This window comes from Pipistrellus kuhlii, unplaced genomic scaffold, assembly GCF_014108245.1.
Source record: "Pipistrellus kuhlii isolate mPipKuh1 unplaced genomic scaffold, mPipKuh1.p scaffold_m20_p_2, whole genome shotgun sequence".
NCBI lineage: Eukaryota > Metazoa > Chordata > Mammalia > Chiroptera > Vespertilionidae > Pipistrellus > Pipistrellus kuhlii.
In genome coordinates, this window is record NW_023425515.1 from 158,603,382 (window position 1) to 158,630,002 (window position 26,621).

General features: G+C 42.9%; 1 protein-coding gene across 1 annotated transcript in view; it reads right to left on the reverse strand.

Moving 5' to 3' along the window:
• C8A (complement C8 alpha chain) overlaps positions 1-26,621 on the reverse strand; it is a 56,649-nt gene continuing 30,028 nt past the window's right edge. Inside the window, exons 8-11 of the mRNA XM_036445769.2 lie at positions 7,012-7,143; positions 5,687-5,844; positions 2,582-2,804; positions 1-601 (exon numbers count right to left, since the gene is read on the reverse strand). Of these exons, the coding sequence (XP_036301662.1) occupies positions 450-601; positions 2,582-2,804; positions 5,687-5,844; positions 7,012-7,143 (665 nt within the window). The 3' untranslated portion in view covers positions 1-449. The remainder of the gene's footprint in view (positions 602-2,581; positions 2,805-5,686; positions 5,845-7,011; positions 7,144-26,621) is intronic.

Genomic DNA, 26,621 nt, shown 5'->3' on the forward strand with positions numbered 1-26,621 from the left:
TGAAGGAAAATTGAAAGAACTCAAGTCAATCTTTATTTTTTTTCAATATATTACTGTGTCTGCCTATCCTACCAACTAATCATTCTATTAATGAACAAATATTACCAAAGAGCCAAGGTAATTCTCATCATACTTTATTTTATTGGCCTTGATTGGTTCAAGAAACTGTGCCTGCTTTGTACCTCTAACCTTGGGTTGAGATTTCTCCTTTTCTTTGGATGATCAAAGTGCTGTGAGCAGGACCAAAACTAGCTAACATTTAACACCTAGTTGTTGGATGACTGAATTTTTCTGATTGTAGATGGCCCAGCCTGGTCCCAGACCTGGGAGCCAGCAGGAAAAAGTCCATGTTGATTGGTATTTATTCTCAGCTGTGAGAAGTCACTATCCAGCGGTCAGTGCAGGTGGTAACATCTATTGCATGTGTCCCACCCTGTGCCCAGAGACCCTCAGCAAGCTTGGGTCTGCACATTTCGCCCTGGACATGAGAGGCCTCCATTCTTGGGGGGAGGATTATTGCACTCTCTCCTTCTTTCCTGAGTCCCTGCTGAGCAAGTAGACCAGGCGCTCCAGCAGCTCCAGCGACCCTCCGCCTTGACTTCTGCACAGAACATTTCCCAGGGAAGAAGGAGGTTAGCATACAAGCCACAGCTCAGATGGTAAGGAGGAAGGATCACCGCTGCCCTAGAGTGGTTTGCAATCTCTCCTTGCGGAAATGCCTTGGTAAAGCCAACCAAGACCTATGCTCCCTGCCTCCCACTTAATTTGAAAATCTGGATGGAGTGAGAGAAGGATCCTCGGAGTCCCTCTCATGAAATTGGAGTTTGGTTCCATGGAAAAGGGATAGCATAAGGAGAGGCATGCCCTTCTGGAAGAAAGACAGTTATGGAGGGTGTGAGAAGCAGTATGCAGAGCCCAGCTAGGGATTCACAGACACCCTGTGGAGGGCATTGCTGAGCATTTGAATGAGGGCTTGCAAATCAAAACCCCTCAGGCTCTGACAATGGGCCAAGGTGGGTGACAGACTCTCTGCACAAAGCATCAGAACACAGGCTCTGACCAGGTGCCTCTGGAAATCCAGGAAAAATTCCATATTGCTGGGCATTTACTCTCAGCTGCAAGAAGTCACTATCCAATGGTCAATGAAGGTGGTGACATCCTGCAAACCCTCCCCCCACCAGCTTGGGGCTGCTGTCACTTCCTGGTTCTGTGCCTGTGGGCAAGCTCATCTCCCTTTTCAGGCTGAGTTGTCACCTCTGTCAAATGAGAAGGGTGGACTAATCTACTGGAGTTTTTCCATCATTATTATTTTTTTCTTTTTTCTTTTTTCCTAAAATGAAATCTTTCATGGGCCCCAATGTGGAAGTTGGATGAGAATGGAGCTGTTCTATTTGAAGCTGGTGTGTCCATTAGGTTCATCCTGCTCCCCTGGGGCAGTCGCTAAGATCCCAGTTCCCTCAGATCCCAGTGTGACTCTCATTGGATTAGATTATCTACAAGTTCCTTCCAGCTCTGTAATTATACCTCCTGGTGGGGCAGCCACAGCAGGGTTCTCCATCTCTATTTCTCCACCTCTGTGATTCAGTCCCCATAGGCAAAGGTTTGCTGGACAAGCCTCCAGGGACCTGTGTCAAGAGTCTTCATGGAGGCTGACTCCCCAGGCATATATATATATATATATATATATATATATATATATATATATATATTATGACAATTGATCTCTGTCAGGTTGAAAGTTCAGTCTGATAGCCCCAGGCCACCTGATGTCCACACCCTGCTTGGGACAAGGTCAATGGAGCACCATGGGCTTCCCACAATTGACTGACTGTAATCGTGTGGGAGGAATGGTGCTGTGTGGAGGAGGACCCAGGCCTCCATGCCCTGCTATCACTTTGTCATTGGCACCATGACACCCTTCTCCAGTGCACATAGTATGTATGTACAGATGACTCAGCATGGACTAGTTCTGAGCCCAGCACTAGACCATGAAAAAGCATGGCTAAGTAGTTCCCACTCCATGTTCTCTCTGGCTCTATGCTGTGTGTACAGGGATCCAACTAAGCCTCTGGTTCTGAGGGCCTTTGACGTGCTATTATTATACTTACCCAGGCCAGGCTCACATATGTCACTTTAAGCCAAGTCAGGCTGATAACTGGGACATACATACTTTCCTCTCCACCACCTCCCCGGCCCCAAATGGTAGAAGATGCAATCATCTCAGAATCTCTGCCCTTATCCAGATTTCCTGATTCTTGGGATGTAAATCAGTAGGATGCAGCAGTTAAGAGTTTGGGTCCTAGCATCTGACTGCTTGGCTCCAAAGCTTGGCTCTGATACTACTCATGAGTAGTTATCTCATCTTTCTCCTGCCCAAGTTTCTTCATCTTTAAAATGGGGATATTAATAGCATTTCTCTCATAACATCTTTGGGGGTCAGCCATATGGCTCAGCATGAGTGTTCTTAGTGTAGAGGGCAAGAGGGCACAGGACAGAGAGGCTGGGGACCCCAAAGCCCTCCCGCGCTGGCCTCTCTTAGCTGGGCCAGGCTTGGACCTGAGTTAGGATGCATGAGCATTACCTTGTTGCTCCATTTGCTCACAGGCAAGGCCCTTGCGACCCAGGGGACACTGGCATTTGCAACTGGTGCCCTCGAGGATGGGCACCCCATTATTGAAGCAGGGCCCACAGCGGCAGGGATTGAATTCCATCAAGTACTGATCCAGGGCCCGCTGCAGGTTCTGGCGTTTGGACTCCAGGGTTCCCAGGTTTGCGTGCCGCAGCAGCTCATGGATAGGCCGCATCTGTGAGCACAGAGAAACAGAGGCCCTCCCTGGGATCATCCAAGTTTCCAGAGTCCAAGTGTTGGCCATAAAGCTCCTGGAAGGCCTGTTCCATGGCAGACATAGAGCCAGGCTACACATCATCTTTTTGCACTGCATTCTTGCAGCAACTCTGTGGAGCTCATAGATGCAGAAGTGCAAGCTCAGAAGTGAGTGACCAGCTCAGGATCACACAATTAAGTGCAAGAGTAAATTTGAACATAGACCTACTTAACTCTGAAATATGTGGTCCCCCAATCTCCTAGGAAGAGGGGAACTCAAAAGCCATTTAGCCCTAGTCTATTTGGCTCAGTGGATAGAATGTTGGCCTGTAGATTGAAGGGTCTAAGGTTCATTTCTGGCCAAGGGCATATGCCCAAGTTGTGGGCTTGCTCCCCAGTAAGGGAAGTGCAGGAGGCAGCTTATCTGCCCCCTCCAGCACTTTTAGGAGTCAAGGGTGTAAAGGGTGTGTGTGTGTGTCTGTTGATTATTAACCTTCAATGTAAAAGTTAACCAATCCTTGATAGGTAGTTATTCTGTCATTGCTGATTATGTGCTTGGGGAAAGGTGGGCATTATTTCCATTTGAGGCAACCTGTTGCAGGCATGACTGGAATCCAGGGCTTTCTCAATTTCCAACTGGCAATTCCTGTGCATTATAGGAAGTTTAGCAGCATCTCTGGCCTTTACCTACTAGATGCCAACAGCATCTCCTAGTTGTGAAAACCAAAACTGTCTCCTGACATGGCCAAATGTCCCAAGGACAAAGTCACCCCTCCTGGCTGGGCAGTACTGTGGCAGATGTGGATAGCTGGAAACTGGAGGAAGAACCTGACCTCAAACCCAGCTGTGTGCTCTCAGCCTCCCTTACACGTGGAGCCTCCCTTCCTCCTCTGCAAGTTGCAAGAGTCCTTCCTCCCAGGTTAACTGTGAGGATGAAAGCCAATGGATGGGCACAGCCTTACTCATAGTAAAAGCTAAATAAAATACAGCTCACCTAATAGCTTTGTGGTGAGCTGCATTTTATTTAGCTTTTATTATGGCTAGAACTCCTAATTGCTCCTTTCTCAGCCTGAGCCTTATTACCTACAAAATGGAAATAATAACCCATTTCCTAGAATCCTTATGAAAATCTAAAGAAGTAATGAATGTGAGATACCATTGCAAAAGGGAAGAATCATCTACATATATAAAAGCATAAGTGACAGATACGACCTGATGACTGGATGACCAGACAACTGGCTGGTAGCTATGATATGCACTGACCACCAGGGGGCAGATGCTTAATGCAGGTCAGTGTGGTCAGTGTGCTCCCATAGCCAACCTCCCAGGATCCCTCCCCCTGGCCAGCTGGCCTCAATCAGGACTAGGAGATATGGCCCCAGTTGGCCCAAATCTGACCAGGCCGAGGGACCCCACCTATGCACTAATCTGTGCACTGGGCCTCTAGCATAAAATAACTAATTTTATTAGTTGTGATGATAGAAAAAAAAAAAAGCCTATATTTTTCAAATTTCATATGCATATGGTTACCTTCAGCATGATTAATAATGCTCTATATTTTAATACACAATCATAAAAGGAAGGCTGTTCTCCAGATCTCTCATTTTACAGGACAGTCACCTGAGGTCCTGAGAAGGGAGTTGCTTTCCAAGGTCACTGGGAAATTTTGAAAGAGGACTGAGCCATGCTGGAGCAATCTCCCCTCTCTGGAACCAGAGTTAGTGGAGGGCATGGCCATAACCTAGAATGGGTTCCCTGAAATGTGTACAGAGAGACCTGTGGCAACAGACCTTGGCCTGTGCTTGGGGGGTGTGGCTGAGGTCATCAGGCTTCTCATGGCAGGACTGGCTGGGCCTCCAGCCAAGGGAAAGACACCACTTACTGGAAGTCCAGGGACCATGGCCCATCATGAGGAAGTCAGTGCAGCCTGAGCTGCCCTGGGGCCTGGTTAAGGTGACTTAGTTCCAGGAAAAGCCTAGAACCACTGAGCAACTTCCCTTTGACCTTCCAGCGAATTTTAACACTCAATCTGAGGTCTCTCACCTCTCCCTCCCAGAACCCTCAGGGAGAGGAAAGGGAGTACTTACAGGAGGGAAGAGGGGTGGAGAAGAATAATCTCAGAATGTTATTTCCATTTTACAGTTAAGAAAATACATTCAGAGGAAAATGAGAACCGGGTATGAAATCCAAAAGTCTGAGATCCAGGTCACTACATATGAGCTCTAGGACTTTAACCAAATCACTTGAGTCTTTGGAGCTTCACTTTCTTAATCTTTTCAATGGGGAGAATCATGGCCTTGCCCAGGGTTCATTGTGGCGAAGGGATCAGATCATTTAGAGCAGGGGCAGCAAATTATAGTTACAGCTCAGAATGACACTCAATCCACGTATGGCCTTTGAGCTATGAATGGGATTTATATTCTTAGAAGGTTGTAAAACAACAAGAAGAAATAAAACTTGTACAATAGAAACTGGATGTGGCCCACAAAGCTTAAAATATTTACTATCTGCTCCTTCATAGGAAAGTGTGCCTACCCCAATTTAGCAGATGTGTTTTTTAAGTCTTATATGTATAAATACAAATTATTTTTTTTAATGTCACCTAATCCTGATGAAATTCTGGGGTGACTGGTGTAAAACGAGGCACTGACCAGGTATAACACATCTGGTCCCGCTCTCCTGGGGCCTGGGTCTAGTCAAACACTCCCTAGAGTCAGGTGTGGGAAGGCCACTGGTTCAGTGTGACGTTAACATTTAATCTTGCTCTTTGATGGGCTCAAAATAAGAAATATGAAATGATCTGGTCTGTTTCACTTTCATTCCTCGCGGACATAGAGTTTCTTCAACTGCAAAAGGACTTACCTCAAAATCAATAACAGCAGGATTATATTTTAACGACCGCCCCCAAGAACGGTACGAAATGAAGCTCGAGTTGTGTGCCAAGCCAGTACCCCAGCCAGAATTGCCACCTCGCACATGAGCAATGATGTCTTCCACAGCCTTGTTATCTTTTTCAGTATCTATCAAGAGGATAACTATGTTAGCTCATTTCCCAAAAAACCAAAGGATGGGTTCTCAGGGCCACTAATGAGATTTAGGACAAAGTTTATGTGCTATCCTTAGAGCTGTCATCCATTCTTCTATTTTGCTTGGTTAACTAACAGGATAAATCAGAAGAGAAGGACCAAGACTTAGCAATAGAGCCTTCCTCTGAGGTAGAACTGGCAATGGGAGGACAGCCCAACACAACATGGAGGAGGGAGAAGTTGGGAAACAGGTGATCATTCATTTATTCATGCACATGTCAAATGCTTATTCAGTACCTGCTATATGCCAAGTAGGTTCAATTAAATAGTGAAGGTCTCTGTGGGGCTCAGTAGGGATGCAGGGAAAAATATGGTCAGATGTATAGGAGGGAGAGGAGACTGAACAAGAAGAAAATTAAGTTTTCTAGAACAGTGAATGAATCTTTGCAGGGAATTGGAGAGGGGAGGGAATGGTATCAGAGAGAAGAAGCAGTTTGACCTAAGGCCCTGAGGCATGAGTAGCCTAACACCATGGGAGTAACTTGAACCTGTCTTGTGTCTACCTCCTCCACTACACTGTAAATTGTTTCATCATCCCTGCATTCTCTGTTGTCTACCATCTGAAAAAAAAAGTTCAGTGCATGTTTGATGGATTAATAAATGAATACATGATCTCTCATATTGACTTTTTCAGGAAATGCCACAAATATCCCTGTACATTTCCTTGATAATTCCTGTACAATCTGTACAATCTTCCCTTAATAATTATTCTTTGAACTTGGACATATTAACCAAAGGATCCTCTCTTGGGGACTTCTTTTTTCCCTTTGGACTGTATCTCTATGGGTCTTCATTTCAATAATTGTTTTCCAGGTTCTGTCTACACATTTCTTTCATCCTGGCTCTCACTTAGATCTTTATCTAGTGCTTGAAATTTAGGAGCATGCCCCATACAAAGTCAAGTATTTCTAAGGTGATCTCAATGTACCTGGGTTCAAAAATAGAGCCAGTCCAGTCATTGGCTTGGGGTATTTAGCAGGTATGCAGTTTGACCATTGACTGGAATGGAACCAACTGGAAATCAAGGGACATGTGCCCTGATTGTGTTTCCAAAGAAAAGTCTGACTTTGCTTTTTAGGAGATTTTTTACTAAATACTTACCACTGTCGCCACCTCCAGCTCTTTTACAATTATCCCCCGATAAACCTCCTCCAACTATTATGTTCTTCGAATAGGTATAAGATAAGCCCAAAGACCCTCCAAAGCACTTCATGATATCTTCAGAGGTAACACCTGCAGCAATGAGACAGAAATGAAGAGCACTGTGATGTTGAATGACTGCTACTATGGTACAACCTCTCACAGTAGTAAAAGCTGACATTGGTTTTGGAGTCTAGAGACCTGGGTTGAAATCCAATTCCATTTACCAGTTTCCATGTTCTCTTCCAAGTAGTTCCAAACCCAAATAATTCTTGAAATGAGAAAGAATATGTATTGCACATACTAGTTGCTCAAGAATGCTAATTCCCTTTCCTTTGCACATTCTCCCCTGCACCTCTGTGGGGCAGTGATTCTCATCCATATATTATACCTCTGTGCCCAGCAGTGCCTCACCCATTTTCACTCTGTAATTTTGCAAATGTTGCCCCTTTCTCTCTGACTTTCACCATCTTTCCAAAGTCTGCTCGAGCTCCAATTCAAACATCATTTACTTCAGGAAGCATTTTTTTTTTTTTAATCAGAATGCTTGTACCTTCAGATCAACCAGTGTGCTTTGTTTGCACCTGGATGATAATAGTTGTCATAATTCTTTTGCCCAGGTTCTCTTTGCACCCCAGAAAGGCCAGAGTGATGTTAGAAGATGGAGATGTCTCCAAGGAAAGTGGTGCCTGCCTTCTAAACCTAGGAGAACTATGAGTCCCACATTAGCAATCTCTGTGTTTGTCTACATCTCTGGATTTGTCCCCCTGAGGAATCTGCACTTCGCAGATAAGGAACATATCTTTCAATACAATAAGGTCATGTTCCCTGATCTCACAGACTGTAAATGGACAGAGTTGGGTTGCTATCCCTTGGTTAGTCTGGCAAGATGAGTCTAGAAAAGCAGATCAGAGCAAGACATGGACCGTTCCTATAGAACTCAACTCTTTCTGAAGCAAAAGTCTTCTGATGGTTGTGAATTGGAGTTTGTAGTTTTGGAATGTCATTACTTTTAATTAATTGCAACCATATAATAATCATTGCCAGTTATTATGTTATCCTGACAACCACAAAGGAAAAGTCATTTAGAGCTATAATTCAAATGAGCTGAGGATTAGATAGAATATTTTTTCAAGGGAGTGTTCAGCAACCAATTTTACCTGCCCCTTACAATGCAAACTCTATGAGTTCAAGGACTTTTATCTTATTCACCACTCTCTTGTCAGCATAGCAGTGCAATGTCGGCCATGGAGGAGGAATTCAGAAACTATTTTCAGAATAATGATTGAGAAATAAAATTTTTTAAAAATGAGTAAATGAATGCTATGAGTCAGTCCTTTAGTAAGGGCTTCTGATGGAAAGTATCTTATAAGTCAGAAATCCTGAATTCAAATCTGTCACTCAGATGAATGGATTTTTAAAATTATATATATATATATATATATATATATATATATATATATATATATATATATATATATATATATATTTCAGGCTCTGCTTCTAACAAGGTGTCCCTAAAAAATGTATACATACTTTAACTGATGATAGCTCAATTTTGAAAATGAAATGTATTTCAATAAACACTACCTTTATAATTATTCAGAGTGTGCATATATATTTTAGGGAGGCACCCTATATATAGAAGCAGAGAGTAGGACAGGGGGCACCAGGAACCGGGAGGTGGAGATGGACGATGCTGGTCCAAGGGAACAAGGTTGCAACTATGTGGACTGAGGAAGCACAGAGACCCAATGCACAGCCTGAGGACCACAGTAATAATATTCTATTCAATACTGGAAATTTGCAAAGAAAATAGTCTTCAGGTGCTTCCTCATACACACAATAATGGTAACTGTGAGAGAAAATATGTAAATTAGCTTAACTGTAGTAATCATTTCCTTTTTATATCAAACTAGAGGCCTAGTGCATGAAATGCATGTATGGGTGCAGTCTCTCGGCCTGGCCAGCAAACGAAGTATGAGTGTCTGGTGTGGAAGATGCTGCCCAGGGCCCAGCTGACCCCTGGGCCCTGGGCAGCATCTGGGTCCCCAGGCCGCCAAGTGCCCCCCTCCTTCTGAGTCATCAGGCTCCCATCTGCTCCCTCAGTGCCTGGGAGCTGGGCAGCAACTCCAACTGCCACCACCGCCACTGGTCACTGTCTGTGGGGTGATCGGTGAGGCGATTGGGCCCCACTCACACCTGCCTTGGCCTGGCACTGCCTGCTCACTTGCTTCACCATCCTGCTTCAGTCTTGCTCTAGTTGGAGCCTATCAGGGCCAGTAGCACTTCCACTGTCACCCGCTGCCAGTTCTGCATCTCTGACATCCACCATGTTCCACATCACCCCCTTGTGGTCATTGTACATCATAGCAAATGGTAGAACTCCCAGTCAAGGGGACAAATTGCATATTAGGCTTTTATTACATAGGATATGTATATCAAATCATCATGTTGTATAACTTAAATAGATACAAATTTTATTTATTTCTTAAACCAAAACAAAATCTTTGTCACTGACACCTTGTATGAGCTTAGAAAGGACCCATAATCTCACTGGGCCTCAGTTTCACATTTATGGAGAGAGTTGGGTGGACTGGATCCTTTCACCACAGCCCTCTGTGACTGGGCATGGCAGTTTCTGAATAACTCCGAGCCATGTATGCCTAGGAGAAGTGATGCTCTAAGCACCAGCACGCAGAACCAGGCAAAGGGCTTTTCTACCATCTCTGTTCAAGCACTTTTCATGTTTAATGCATTACTAATTGGAGAAGATTTAGCATATTTAATTGTTTTGATTAAAAAATGCTTCAACAGTAGTAAACAAAAGTGGATGAAAGGAATTCACGGCAAAAGCCAGATTAATTACTTAGGTGAGTGGTGGAGAGCTGCCGAGTTAAAGTGATGGGACTGGCTGATTAATGGGGACTGCAGGAAGCATGTGGAGTGATTATGCTCAGGAGGGTCTGCCACAGCCTGCCACGTGCTGCTGGAGAAGATAATTCCAGCAGCTTGATTTGAAAAGCATGCCTTGACTGCTAAGAATTACTTTCTGAGGACCCTGAAGTCAGGTACCACTGAGGAAAGGAAGATCTGTGAGTTCATCATACAATGTGAGAACTGGTACCCTCAGGCTCCCAGCCCACACTTCTCATTTTTACTTGTGATGCCCTACATTCATTATCTCTTGTGTAAGGTTGAACAGCTGAAAAATGTTAGGGCTGAGAATCAAACTCAAGTCTGTCTTGTTCAAAAACCTGTGGTATTTTCATTAATTCCAGTGATTGCATCAGACTAAAGAATTCTGCTGTCAGACAGAGCAATTCAGTAAGCACCTTCTATGTACCAACCCCAGTACATTGTGTGTTGGGAAATGTAGACATGGTGAGAACAAAACTAATAGGAATATGATGCAAATTTGAATAAATTAAGGCCTTGAGCAGCCAGCAGGTGAGGACAATCTATTAAATGAAGACTAATTTCTATCTGAGAGTCACTTGTATCAGTTTAGTACCAGGGCTAGAAGGGCAATCTTCCAGAAGCCCTGGAGAGGCCTACCCAGAACTGTCTACAGCACACCCATGGTAAGCTGGGGTGGGGGCAGAGGAGCTCAAATGTGGTTCCAAATCCAAGACACGGAACCAGAGGGAGGGAAGCTGAGAGCAGGGGAGGCAGTGGGGGAAGGAACGGAGAAAGGCCTAGAGGAACTGTGCACACTTACCCAGATGGGCGTGTGGCCCGGGTGGGTTACATTTATAGAACCAGGCAGTGCTGTCATGGCTCTGCCCCTGTCTCATCAGGCTGGACACCTGAGATGTCAGCTTTGGACCAGATCACACTGGCATTGGTTTTGGCTTTTTAAGGCAGTGAACTCTGGCATTGATGGTTTCCAAGCCTGGCTACACATTGAAATCATCTAAGTGCTAATTAAAAATACAGGTTCCTGGGCCCTAACTCAATCAATGGTGATTCTGTATTTCTGAGTCATCGGTGATCTGTATTTTAAAGATGATTTGGCATCTTTAAAGGTGATTCCTGTGCAGTGCATCTTGGACCAGACTTGAGCCCCACAGTCCTAGAGAGAACCTTTGATGATCTCCTGGCCTCTGCCCTGCATCAGCCAAAGCCTTCGTCCATGGATATGGAATCAGCAGCCAGGCTTAGTATAATATATCTCACCAGGAAGAAGAAACCAGGAAAAGCCAAGGATAATCAGATAAAGAATCAAGATCCCAAAAGCCCTCAGAAGGAAAGATTGATAGGCAGACCAAACATAGCAAAATGAGATCCAGGTTGGAAAACTATAACATCCTACCCTGGGAACAAAATACCAGTATAGAAGCTCAGTGAGGAATGGGCACAGCTTAGCAGGAGAACAAGAGAAAAGGCCATAACTTTAGTTGATTTCCAGTTAAGTAGGGTAATAAAGCCTAGTGAAAATTATAATAAATGAAGTAAAGGAGGGGATAATCTCACTCTTTATACAGGTTAGAGAAACTCAAAGCCTGGTGACCAGTTCTGGGAACCACGCTTTTAAAAGAAAATAAGAAAGAGGACACTCGTTGAACATTATCCAGCCGAAGAAGAAGAAGAAGAAGAAGAAGAAGAAGAAGAAGAAGAAGAAGAAGAAGAAGGAGGAGGAGGAGGAGGAGGAGGAGGAGGAGGAGGAGGAGGAGGAGGAGGAGGAGGAGGAGGAAGAAGAAATGCTGCCATGTTCAACAACATGGCTGAAAGTTGAGGACATTACATTAAGCAAAATAACCCAGTCACAGAAGGACAAATACTGCATGATTCCACTTAGAAGAGCTATGTAAAATATCTAAGAGCATAAAGTCATAGAGTAGAATGGTCACTGCCACAGAGGTTGTGGGAAGGTAGAATGAGGGGTTGCTAATCAATAGGCATAAAGTTTAAATTACGCAAGATTAGTAAACACTAGAAATGTGTGCAATATTGTCCCTGTAATTAACAATAATGTAGTGGGAGTTTAAATTTTTGTTAATAAATAGAAGTGGTGAATGATTGGAGAAGAATGAGCATAGGATATAATGAGAGTGAAGAAATTCAAAGCCATTTCTTTTTGGTATTATTTGAGGGGATGGGAGGTGTTGACCTGAACAAGGGAGGAAAGATCTCCCTTTAAGAGAGATCCAAAACCTAAACAAACTCTCCAGAGAGCTGTTTTGAAGATGAGCACTTAGGCTTGTTTGTGTGGTCACAAGAGGAAGAAGAAGGACCAAAGTGCAGTAGCTATGGGGAGATGGATTTAGCCTCGACACAAGATAAAGTGTCATGATGGGCAGAGGTCAAGGAGACATGGTTTGAAGAATTGACCAGTGGTCTTTAAAGGTCTCCTCTAATGCCATTATTCTACAACCTAAATAACATCTGAAGAACATTTGAGACCACTTTGCTAAGTACTTAATGATTTCTTTCTGTGTGCCAGGCATCTGGAAAATAGAGAACTAAGGTGCATTCTAAGTGAGCTCACAGCTAGGTATGGAGCAGGAGACAAGTAAACAGGCAATTGCTACTCTGTGTGATGAGGACTTTGAAAGGAGGCAGCAGGGTCAAGAGGCCTTCTTTGGGGAAGGATACCAGAGGCAAATCTGAAAGGATGGGTACGGATTGGCCAGACAAATTGAGGAGGACTTTGAGAGTGTACGGAAACTCTGAGGCCTTGTGTCCCCAGCAGCAAGGTTCTGCTCAGAGAGGCCAGTATGACCTAAACTCAATAGTGAAAAGGAGATGCAGATCAGTCAAGGGAGTATTAGGAGACCCTGGATTACTTCCCACTACTGTTGGGTCCCAAGAGGAGCTGTTGTGCTGGCCTGGCAGGCTAGGAGCCCAGAGGACTGTAACTGCCCATCGTGTCTACTGTTTATTGGTCAGGCTGGAGTGCAAGTGTAGGAGTCGTCCTCCTGCCTGTGTGGAGATGCTGCATTAGTGGGGCTCAGAGGCAGAACCAGGCAGCCTGGCTTCTGGGGTGGCAGAACACAGCAAGTTTCTGTGGTTCCTCAGATTGAAAGCATCAGGTTGGAAAACAGCAGGTGTAATGCATTATTTATTGCTTTGCAACAAACAAATGCCACTCTGGATGCTGTGATTTATCTATGTTACTTTACTACATTGGTTGAGCCCAAAGACAACCACAGAATGGAAAAGAAGAATCATATTGTCTATCTTACGTCATAGCATTGGGAAAGATGACTGCTTAATCTGTATTTGGATGGGCTGGGAAGTGTGAGCTAATTTACCTGCTCGCTCTGTGTTTCTGTTTGTGCATGAAAAGTCACACTTCTTCCCAAACAACTGGAAATAATAGGACAAGCACCTCTGTACCTTTGCATGTGCTGTTCCCTCTGATGACAAAGTTCCTATACCTCTCTCACTGAGTTGCTTCATTAGCTGTAGAAAACCTTCCCTCACTCTTGAAGGCCCTATCTATGTCCCCACAATATTCCTGTGTGTCCCCCATGGTATCTGAAGCTTCCCTCCAAAATAGTAGTGAGCATATCCTAGTAATTGTCAGTTTCTTGATCTATTCCTCCAATTATGCTTCATCCCTTGGGCTTACAAGACTCAGCACAGAGCCTGGCATGTGACAAGCCAGCAGATGTGCTCAAGGATGGGCTGAGTCCCACCTGTCCCAACAACTTCTCTCAAATGTTTGGGAGCCTCGAGTCTTCTTTTGGCTGACAATACAAATCACATCTTTGTAACATCTCTTGCTTGATTAAAAGTTGGTACTTTATACGAGTTGGTATTTCATTTGCATTATCTCATTGGAGGCTCACAACAATCTTATAGGGCTGGGAGGATTTACCCAAATTACAGTCTTATGGGTTGCAAAAGGCAGTGGTTATGGGAGTTAAGAGTGAGAACTCTGGAGTCAGAGTTGGACTTGGGGTAAGTGACTAAAAGAAGTTTTTGGGTCTCATTTTCTCCATTTGTAAGATAAGGGTGATAACAGTTTCTACACGAGTCCCTAAGAATAGTGTCTGGCACAGTGAAGTGTCAACAAATGTTAGCTATATTATTAGATAACCTACCCAAGGTTCCATGACTAAAATTCTGAGAATAGGCATTTAATGTCAGGTAGGCTACACCCCAACTCAGTGCACGTTCCTTTTCATCTCATTAGTGTACTCTGCAGAGGAATGCTTACCACATGGCATGAATAGCCATAACCTTACCAAGATCCTCATCCATGGCCACCTCATTACAAAGCAGCTCAGAGATAGGGATCATGCTACCAGTGGGCAGTGTTTAGACTGTAATCTAAGGTCTCCCTCCTGCCTGACCAGAGGCCATCGTCATTACTCTGGTCCTCCTACATGCCTTTGGTCATGACAAGAGGCAGTATAGCTGGGGGCCAGGCTCTCAGTTGGAGATAGCCTGATCTGGAATTCACCATGCTCACTTACAATCTGGGCAAAATGTTTAACCTTTCTGTGACACAGTTTTCTCATCTGTAAGATGGGCATTTTAATAGTGTCTACCTCATAGATTTCTTGTAGGAATTAAAAGAGTTAAGCTCCCCTGGCCAGTGTTGCTACATGGCTAGAGTATCAGCCTGTGGACCAAAGAATCATGGCTTCAATTCCCAGTCAAGGGCACATACTGGGTTGCATGTTTGATCCCCAGCCGTGGTTGGGGATTGTGCAGGCGGCAACCAATCATGTGTCTCTCTCACATCAATGTTTCACTCTTTCTCTCTCTCTCTCTTTCTTCTTTCTCCCTTCATCCAATCTCCCTTCTACTCTCTCTAAAAATCAATGGAAAAAATTATCCTCAATTGAGGATTAACAAGAAATTATTAAATAAATAAAAGACTTAAGCCATGCTTGGGATAGTTCCTGGCTCAGAACTAGCAATATGGTCAATTCTTACTATTATTACTGTTGCTAGAAATGCTACAGCATGCATAGATTGGGCCCTTTATTCCTGATCCTGAATCTGGAAAATTAGAGAACAAGGGAGGCTGAGGAGTTTGTAAAAACTAACATTTCTGCAGTATAAACTCTTAAGCCACGAGTGAGTGAAGATGGTCCAGGGAATACCCACATTTGATGTCTCATGTGCTAGGTAAAGCTTTTCCACAGGCTATCTGATTTAATAGTTACATGTCACTCCACAAACAGGGACACATATTACCATTTTAGAGATGTGTAAATAGAGGGTTAGATAGTTTAAGTCACTTGCCCAAATAATTATACAAGGAAATTGTAGAACTTGGATTGAACCAAAGACTGTGTCCAATCCCATTTTCTCCATAACACATTGTGTCACCTATGGGAGAAAGAGCTAAGGGTAATGCTGGGAGTAATTCTGATAGCATCTCACCTCTCTTTTAAGTCTGAGGCGGTTTTAAGTGATCAAGAAGGGAATTCAAAATCAAGACAAAAGCAGAGGTATGGTATTGAGCATCTCTCCATTCTATGTGTATGCAAATGACTTAAGGAGAGTGGGGACAGAGCCAAGACACCAGGAGCCTGTCAATCAATACCATCAATCACTGTGAAGCCTGGTTGTCATGGTAACTGGAGATAAAGTCTGGAGCCTGTTAGAATCTAGTGCCTATCTATTCAGGGTGGTTGGTTGGTTAGCAAAAGCCCTTCTGGACCAGCTCAGATTGCATAGTCATAAATTTAAGACCCTTCACCATCAGGGTTCTGCTCACCCCACTCTCCAGTCTAGATCAGACTCTTTAAGAATCCAGCCTTGACTCTGCCGGAAAGCTCCAGAGGATTCCCAGAATATATGGGTTTGGTTCTGAACCATCCCTGCTAGAAAGACAGTGAGCCTTTCCTATGGGCAGCCTCCACCTCTGGGCAAAAACTCTGGGGACATATCATTAACAAAACGCATGATGGAAACAGGCAGTGCAATGGTGTGATACAAAGAGCTGAATCCTGGTTCACTCTCTCCCAACTGGGGAGGTAGAAGGACTGCCTGGAAGAGTCCTAGCTACGTAGAAACCAAGGATAAGTAAGCATTAGCCAGGTGAAGAAGAGAGAAGCAGGAGAGGGGAACACAGTTCAAGGAACAACACATTCCTCTTTATAAAACTCCAAGGAGAAAGTAAGTATGATTAAGTCAAAGACCCAGCAAGTAGCTCAGTATAGGAAGCCCAGTGGTAAGTGATGGTGCTAGAAGGCTGGGCAGGGCCAGAGCATGCTCACTTGAGTGCTGGCCATCCTCTCCAGGGACAGGGACCCTCTTCTTAATGTTCACATCTGCACGGCTCCAGCAGCTGGCCATTCTGCAACTTGTCATCCTCTCTGTGCTCCCTGGAGGTCAATGCTGACTCCATTTCCAGGCTACTGATACATTCCTCTTCCTGCCGTAATCTGGCCATAGGACTGCATTGGCCTAAGGAATCAGCCCTTCACTAGAGAGTCTGACCTTGGATACTTGTCTCCTGCTCCTTACCCTCACCCACTTGCTGCCTCAGCCAGTTTATCATGAAACTCCGCTTAGAAAGCCCCAGCCCCCTTTTCTACCAGACAAGCTCGTGCTCCTACTAATTTTGGAGGATCAGGTATGGATGTCTTTGGAGTATAGAAAAATGGGAAAGGAAGCACGGTGGTTAATCTCTCCTTTGTGCCTCTATTGTATTTATTTCTATGTAAGCATTTATTCCATTGCATTATTCTTAGCTCCTGATTCACTGCACATTTCTCTAGGGCAAGGATCTGTATGATTTATCCCTGGGTCCCCCAGAAATCATGGGTTCTCAGTGGATATTTACTGGATGAGTGGATGAGTGAGATGGGTGCATGGACCAAGGGGTGGGTGCATGGAAATTAGATTCTGAGAAGGGTTTTCCTCAGAGATTGAGTGTTTCCTGCCTCCTACTTTGGATAACAAGAAAATCTTCCTGAAAGGGAATTGTAAGCAAGCAACAACAATGATATGTATATAAATGTGATGGAAAGTATGATGAATTTGAAGGACTTAATTTATACATCTGCCCCACCCCAATTACTCTCTACGCACAGCTTAATCATCTGGGCTGCTTTTGTCTCATTCTCATAAAGGAACAGGAAGTACACAGGCCAGAGGCCTACATTCCCCCATCCCCTGCCCCTGACAGACATCACTAATTGATCACAGCACTTTATGGCTGAGCCCCTATACGGTGTCATAATCCTCAACTCAGCAGTACCAGTAGCATATTCTGCTAAATCACCTGCTATGTTTGGCTTTGACACTTTTTCTGGCCTGCAAGTCTCTGAGGTTCGCCTCCTTTAATGCCATGGGCACCGGCACACCATGCTTTTCCCTGACTCTATGACTATACCTAAGCTTCTGAACAGACTATCACAAGCTGGTCAACTTTAACTTTCACAGTTATCTCTATTACAATTCCCAACCAATGGGTCAAACTGACCCCAAACTGTATTTATGGATGTGTCTTGAGTATAACAACACCTTAATTATTTTTAAACCCCGATTTAACCATTTTCAAAGCTATCACAAGCAGCTTACTGTTTTTTTAAAGAGAAAATAAGTGAAATAAAACATCCAGATCTAGCACCAGAGGCACTAAACTGGAAATTAGAAATCCTCATTCCAAATCTCACTCTGCTTCTAACCAGTGGTATCACCTTGGACACGTTACTTCCCTCCTCAATGCCTAGTTTGCCTCACTGTGAAATGGGGACTACCATAAACACAGCTCCAAGCACTGCTAAGAGGCTCAAATGAGAGGATAGCCCTGTAGAGACTCAGTATCTACCTGCCACAGAGTCAGAAATCAGGGAATGCGTGCTCTTTCATTTCATGTGCATAAACTGTTTCATTGCATGAGACTTTCTATTCTGTCTTGGCAGTTATTACTTACATCTGCCTCTAGCTTTCCCCCTTGCCTACCTTCCTGTGGTGGTGAACTTTCTTCTTTTATATTTTTAATTCCTTACCCAAAAACATGTTTAGAGAAAGGAAGAGAGAGACAGAGAGAAACATTGATGTGAGAAACACCGATCGGTTGCTTCCCATGCATGTCCTGACCAGGAATAAAACCTGCAACCCATGTATGTGCCCTGACCAGGAATCAAACTGGCAATATTTTGGTGCACAGGATAGCACTCAATCAACTGAACCACTCCAACCAGGCAGTGATGGTTAATTTAACACATCAATTTGACTGGGTCATGAGTGTGTCCAGCTATTTGGTCAGACATTACTCTGAGTGTCTCTGTGAGGTTGATTTTGGATGAAATTAACATTTAAATCAGTAGACTGAATGAAGCAGATTGTTCTTCCTAATATGGATGGACCTTGTCTAATCAGGTGAAGTCCCAAATTGGGGGGAGGGGGCGCTGAAGGCTGACTCTTCCCTGAGTAAGAGAGGTCTTCCTGCCTGACTGCCTTCAAACTGGGACTCTGACTTTCTCCTGCCTTGAAACAGGAATTGAAATGTGAGTTCTTCCTGGGTCTCAAGCCTGCTGAATGCAGATCTTGAGACTTGTCAGACATCTTAATTGTGTGAGCCAATTTCTTTTTTCCCCCAATTTTAAAAAAATCTTTATTGTTGAAATGAACAAATCTGAAAGGGAAGGCAGGAGTGCTGAGTGGATGGGAAGGGACCAACCAAAGATCTTCAATGTTTTTAACATCTTTTCTGTGCCAGGAACTGTGTCATATGATAGGGACATAATTATAGATTATTAAAAAAAAAAAAGACATTGTCCCTGACCCCATGATGTTCACTATTTAGAAGTACTGACCTCTCACAATCCTTTAAGCTAGCCAGTTTGGCTATTCATTACCATGACTGGTAGTTAAAAGGAAAATGCAGAAAGCAACATCTGTTGAATATGAGCCAATTTCTTGTTGTAAATATATATATATATATATATATATATATATATATTTACATATCATAGTATTCTCTCCACAAGTGTTTCCTGAGGATTAAATGAGTATATTTAAAGTGCTTGATCCAGTATCTGCCACATAGTAAAATGCTTAGTAAATCGTGGCTTTCTTGCCACCATTCCTAGAGCCTAAGCCTCTGGTATATCATATCAGAATGAATGATTCACCATATGGGAAAGTGTGTAAGCTTTTCCACATGGTGCATATTTTTCCCACAAACTTTACATTGCAATACCTGGACTCAGTACTAACTGAATCATGTTGAGCCATTTATTTAGGCTCTTTGGACCTCAGCTATCTCTCTATATAAGTGGTAAAAATAATATAATTCCTCATTAACTATTATGAAGGTCATCTTGAATACCAGGTATGAATGCAATGTACTTTACCAATATTAGGAGTTACTATATGTAATTATATTTTATAAAACCAAATATTTCTGTTAACTATAAGTACAATCAATAAAAATAAACTTTTAATTCATTTTAGGAGGTAACCAATTTTGCTGTCCGTGTAATAAATCATCCCTGACTCTAATCCAAGTGTTTATGACAAAGAGAAACTCCCTTACTTTCTATAACTCTCTATGAGAGAAAAGGTGTTGGTATCTAACCAGTGCTTACTTGCCGTGTTGTGTGTGCTTAATAAGTATTTTTTGCATAAAAAAACTAAATGAAGAAAGGATGGAGGGAAGGAAGGAAGGGGAAGAGAACGTAGAGCTGTAATTAACATAAACTTTAGAGTGATTTTGTGTCCCTGTGGCCCTTTCTGCTCTGTATTTGAGGTGGTAAACTAGCTGACTCAAAGATCTTAGCTGGAAGGTAACAGTTAATGACGGGCTTGATGCACTGTGACCTCACTGGAAGGGTTGTTCCCAGGGTCACTGTTATCTGGCATCTATCTAGGGGAGAAATGATGGAATGCAGGCACAGATTTGGGCAGTTGTTAACGCTTTGAAAGATAGTGATGAGAATTCAAAATGACCTTGATAAATGGGAAGAGCAGTCCCTCCAAAACTGGATGAAGCTCTAGAGACAGAAATGAATGACCTGGATCACAAAAATGGGCAGGTGGAAAAGGAGGCATGATTACTGAGGCTCTGAGTCCATAGCCAAAGCATTGACCACAGCAGGCTGGATATAACGATAATGATTTCCCTTCCACTTGAACAATGTCTCCGAGCTGACCAATTGCAGAGCCCTCTGAGATAGATCATCTTGTTATCCCCACTCTACAGATGAGAGGACAGTTAATATTATAGAGTTAACTGGGAAGCTGGGAATAATAAACATGTGGTAGTAATAACACCAACATAGCACAGCAATAATAGGTAACATTTTTTAACTTTTACTATATTTCAGGCACTGGGCCATATGCTCACATAAACTGATTCATTTCATATTCACAACAATCACATGAAGTATGTATTGTCATGTTTTACTTAGATGAACCAGAAATTGAGGCATGGAGTGGTTAACTAGCATGCCTAAGGATCACATGGCTGATAAGTGGTAGAGATGAGATTTGATCCAGGTAATTCTTCTCCAACAATTATATTTATTGAATGCTAATTAGAGTGTGAGCACTGCCCTAAATATATTATTCGGATAAGTTCACTTATTCCCCATCACCACTCTGCCAAGCAACTGTCATTAATATTTCCAGCTTAACAGGTGAGGAAATTGAGACTTAAAATGATTAAATGGCATGTCCCTAATCACAGTTATTGACAGAACCCACATTTTTTACTGCTTTTGCTATACTGGTATCCTGCACTAAAGGAAAACATATCTGTTTAAACACTTATCATGCAAAATTACTTGGAATTATTCTCAAACAAACCCTTTTTATCATTCCATTTAGCTCTTAAAGATACTGATATTCAGAGAAATTAAGTACCCAGATCAAGGTTATGCAAAATGGGAAACTCAAGATCTCACCCAGATGTATCTTACTCCAGAGTCTGGATGCCCTGCTATGCCATCACCAACACTTCTCTTCACTCTACAGTCCCTGATCAGATGACATTAGTACTTACTGACCACACCTAAAACTGTAATCTACAAATAGTCATTGCTAGCCGAAACTGGTTTGGCTCAGTGGATAGAGCATAGGCCTGCGGACTGAAAGGTCCCAGGTTCGATTCCCTTCAAGGGCATGTATCTTGGTTGTGGGCACATCCATAGTAGGGAGTGTGCAGGAGGCAGCTGATCGATGTCTCTCTCTCATCGGTGTTTCTAACTCTCTATCCCTCTCTCTTCCTCTCTGTAAAAAATCAATAAAAATATTTTTAAAAATAGTTACTGCTGTTTAAACAGAGTTTTACTTATTGTAGGGCTTTGTAAAAATATCATCTTGGTTAATTCTCACCACAGCTGTTTGAAGTAGTGTATTACCCATACATTATTATAGGGAAAATTAGAGCCAGAGATGTGAAGTATTAACATTTAAATGGTAGAGCCTACATGAAAAGTAAAGGTATCTCAGTCAAAGAAGTTCTCACTCCACACTGCCTGCTGGCTTTTATGGGGCAACTGAATGCTATGGTTTCCTTCATAAGAGAGGCATCAATAGAAGTCATTTTCTGTAAGGAATTGGCAGAGCTCCTTTAATATAGCCAAAAACTATAGAATCATGAACCGTTGTATTCTTGAGAACTGTTGTTTCCTTTCTATCCCATGTGTAGTTTCCATTATAGCATTCCTGATAAGGGCATCCTATCAGACTTACTTAGATTCTTTAACTAATAGGAAAACTCTGCCTGTTGCATTTTGAGAGGAAGGGCACAGAAGCTGAAACAAATGTCAGGACTTATCTACATTAGCAAAAAGAGGAGGAGCTAAGAGCAGACCACCACCATCTTTGTCCCAAAGGTATTTCATGTAATCTCTGGTACTTTTCTCACTGCACATGTCTGCTTAGCTAGAGGGGACCTGCAGAGAGAACATGGCGAGCAGTAGTCTTGGGAATGAATGGGAGGGACAGGCTGTAGATACTGAGGAGATGACTAACAAGATAATGTGAGAAGAGAGAGGGAAGATGTCAAAATTACTCCCAGGTTTGAGTCCTGGCAAAAGCAGCTTGGATAAAAAGGAAAGAAGCCCAGACCATAATTCAGACTATCTCCTGTGTTTTTCAGTTACTAGTGATATGACTTTTCAGCCTTGGTTCCTTCATCTTTAGAAGTAAAGAAACTTATTGGCTTGCACAAAATTATAGGAAGATTAAGTAAGATGTATCAGTAGCCAAAATGTACATTAAAAAGTGTTCAACATCACAAATCATGAGAAAAAGAGACATCAAAACCACAATGATATATCACTTCATACCTGTGAGGATGTCAATTATTAAAAAGATAAGTGATCACAAATGTTGGCAAGGAGGGAGAGAACCAAGATGGCAGCTTGGTAAGCACCTAAGCTTCCGCCTCACACAACAGTTTTAAAACAACAACTAAAATCAGAACAGACATCATCCAAAACCACAGAAAAGCTGGTGGAGTGGGAAATCTACAACCAGAAAAAAGGAGAGAGGCTCACGGATCAGATTGGGAGCCACAAAGCGCTGAGGTAGGGTGACGTGCATGCAGAGAGGAAGGGCGCCCAAGTGCCTGGCTGGCAGTAGGGGAAAGGAAGTCCCCGATTGCACTGAACCCTTTCCAACTGCACTGAACCCCAACCCTGACCGAAACCCCATGGACCCAGGCTCATACGGGTGGAGTCCGGACTGTAAAGAAAGGCCCCTGGAGATCCAAAAGACAGATATAAAGACAGTAAAGCAACAAGCAGACTGTCAAATTACAACCGGGAGGGTAGGGATATCTGGGGGAGATAAGAGATCAACCAAAGGACTTGTATACATGCATATAAGTACAACCAATGGACACAAAACTCTGGGGAGGAAGGTTATGTATGGGAGTGGGGGGGGCAATGTTAAAATATGTACACAGATAATAATTTAATAAAAATATATATATATAAAAAAGAAAGGCCCCTGGAGACTCAGAGACTGGGAGACTGAGGGAGCTGGTAGCTGCAGCGGGCAGGGTCTACAGTCGTGAGTGACTGAGTACGAGCAGAGAGGTCTGACCTTGGAGGTTGCCATGGCCTCTTATAGCGGAAAGAGTCAGAAACTCCAAAATATGGAAACCCAACCCAATTTTGGGCGAGCCCCTGGGGCACCCATGCTCTTGCATGGGGAATCTGAACAGTCAGGTGGAAACTCAGGGGAGCCATGGAAGGCAGAGGTCAGGCAGAAACTCAGGTGAGTGCACAAAGGCAGGGCTGACAGGAAGCCAAGACTGTCAGCTCAGCCGTTAGACTCCGCCCCATCCAAGCTGAACAAGAGGCTTTTGCAATTTTGCAAGTCTCATCCTATAATTGTCTTCAATACAGAAGGTATCCCAGAGTAGACACAGTTGATACCTACATCCAATTGGCCTGAAGGTCAATTCCTCCCAGGGATACCAACAACAATCAAAACTTAACTACAACAAGGCTGTACACCCAGTCCACAAAGGGGAGCACCAAGAGTGTCTACCTCAGGTAACTGAAGAGGCTGACCCACCTAGCCATATAGGATACCAAACACACAAAGCCATCCTACCAATTCTGGGGAGCAGCAAAAATGCCAAGACAAGGAAATAGATCTCAAACAAAAGAGATGGAGAACAAAAGCCTGGATATAGTGTTCAAACCATGGTTATAAGGTTTTTCAAGGATTTCCTAGAAAAGGCCAATAAAATAAACGAGACCTTTGAAGATATGAAAAGGGATCAACTAGAAATAAAGAATACATTGTCTAAATAAAAAATATTATACAGAGTCCTGAAAACAGACTGGAAGATCACAAGAATCAAGTCAAAGGTTTGGAACACAAAGAGCCAGAGGACACTCCTCCGCAGAAGCAAGAAGACAAGAGAATCCAGAAGGTTGAAGATAGTGTAAGAAACCTCTGGTACAACTTTAGCAAACCAACATCAGAATTATGGGGGTCCCAGAAGAAGAGAGAGAGCAAGATACTGAAAGCCTATTGGTAGAAATAGTGACAGAAAACTTCCTTCACCTGGTGAAAGAAATAGATTTACAAGTACAGGAAGCACACAGAACCCCAAACAAAGGGAATCCAAAGAGGACCACACTAAGACACATCATAATTGAAACTCCAAGAGCAAAACACAAAGAGAGAATATTAAAAGCAGCAAGAGCAAAGCAGGTAGTTACCTATAAAGGAGAACCCATATGATTGTCAGCTGATTTCTCAACAGAAACCATGCAGGCCAGACAGGAATGGCAAGAAATATTCAAGGTGATGCATAGCAAGAGCCTACAGCCAAAATTACTCTACCCAGCAAAGCTTTCACTCAGAATCGAATGCCAGATAAAGAGCTTCACAAATAAAAAAAGGTTAAGGAGTTCATCACTGCCACATCAGAATTATATGAATTGCTGAAGGAGGTTCTTTAAAAAGAATAAGAAGATAAAGATAAAAATTATGAACAACAAATACATAACTATCAACAAGTGAATCTAAAAAACAAGGGAATTAAAAAATCTGATGAACAATATGAACTGGTGAATATAATATAATAGAATCAGAGGTATGGAAGGGGAGTGGACTGACGATTCTTGGGGAAAAGGAAAGTGGGGTGTGTGGGAAGAGACTGAACAAAAACTGTGCACCTATGGATGAGGACAATGGGGGATGGGGAAAGGGCAGATGGTGGGGTGGGAACCTGGTGGAGAGGAGCAATGGAGGAGGGGGGAAGGAATATTTGTAATAATCTGAACAATAAAGACTTATTTTTAAAAAATGTTGGCAAGGATAAAGAGAAAAGGGAACTCTTGTGCCGCCTGTTGGTGGGAATATAAACTGGTATAGACATGGGAAAACAGTATGGTGGCTTGTCAAGAAATTAAAAATAGAACTATGATATGATCCAGTAATCCCACTTCTGGCTATACTAGTATATCTGAAGGAAACAAAATCATTATCACAAAAACATATCTGCATTTTCATATTCATAGCAGCATTATTCACAATAGCCAAGGTATAGAAACAACCCAAATTGGCAGGTGAATGGGTAAAGAAAATGAGGCATAGATATACAATGGGATATTATTATCAGCCTTACAAAATAAGGAAATCCTGCCATTTGTGACAACATGAAGGAAGAACTAAGATGACTTCTGGGGCTGTTTATTTAGTTTTCTGTACTAGATCATGAGTTTTGCAAGGACAGGGATCATATTGATTTTGTTCACCTGGCAGATAATACAAACTCAATAAGCATGGTTGAAAGAGTGAATGTATAAGGAAACAACATAATGGGGAAAGAGGTGGAGGGATGCCAGAACAGGTTTCACAGAGGTGGAGATGCCCATACTCATTCAAAAGGCTGATAAATCTGTCAGGTTGGCCAGACAGGAAAGAGCATTGGATGCTGACAGCACATCATGTGCAAAGGGAAGCAGGAAACACATGACCTGAGCAATGTCACTGCAGTACTTGACCTGCCCGAAATGATCAGATCCATGACTGGCCCAGATTCCAAGGAAGCCGTGTCAATACATTATTTTCTTTGTCATCCAAAAACAAAGAGTAAGATCTCCAAAGAGGGGATGAAGAAAGAGAAAAAAAAATTGGAATCCAAACATTCAAGCCCAGAGTCATCCTGATCCCTGCAGAAGGTAGAATGCTATCAGCCATAGCCCTTGAGGAAAGTCTAGGGTCCCACTGAAGTCTAGCATCATCTCCCCAGTGTCCAAGGTTTCACCTGGTTTTTGATGGATGGTTTCATACTGTCTTGGGGGAGAAGAATTTTATCTAAAGAGCACACTGGAGCAAACAGCTTTGTGCATCCTCAGAATGAATCCAGGGAGGATTTGAGGCAACCCCAGGACAAAAGATCCGCCCAGAGCAAACCAGTCAATGTTCAATTAAGTGCTCCCATGCCTCACCCAGCTCTCTGGGGGCATGAATGTGTATACCACACAGAGAGTTTCTTAGAAATAAGCACTTAATAAACATAAATACTATTAAAGCCATATAGATTAAAGATACACAGTGACAAAGAGGAAAGACAGAGGCACAGGTTGAGAGAGGGAGAGAAAGAGAGAGAGAGAGAAAGGCACCAAAAAAGAAAGGGAGTGAGAGAGAGGGAGGATGTGAAAGAGACAAAGAGAAATGTGGAACATGGAGAGAGGCTGTGCATGATTCCATTTGTCAAAGGGAAAGAAGGTAGATGTTTTGTTTTTTGTAGGTTAACATGTAAATAACATTCTGATTTATTATCAGACTTCAGCAGATGAGGTGATGATTAGCACATTTCCATATTTATAGAAAAGCAACACTAACTTTCCAGATTTATAGAAAATCAGCCCTTCACAAATAGCCAATTGTGCTATTATCGACATATGGTTTTCTATAAACAGAGCTGAGGTAATTATCCCTGGGACAATTTGTTGGTGGGCTCCTTTTGAATATTAACCACATAGGAAGCCTATTTCTGCCTCACAGATTTTAAAGAGGAGGGGCCATGCGATAACCCAGGCAATTAATTAGTAATCCAACACCCAATATGGAGCCCAAATGAAAGGGTTTTCTGTGACCACATGGTGGAAAGACCATGGATCCAGGGCTCTGGGGCCAGCTTCCTGCAGCCCTGAGCAGAGTAATTAACTTCC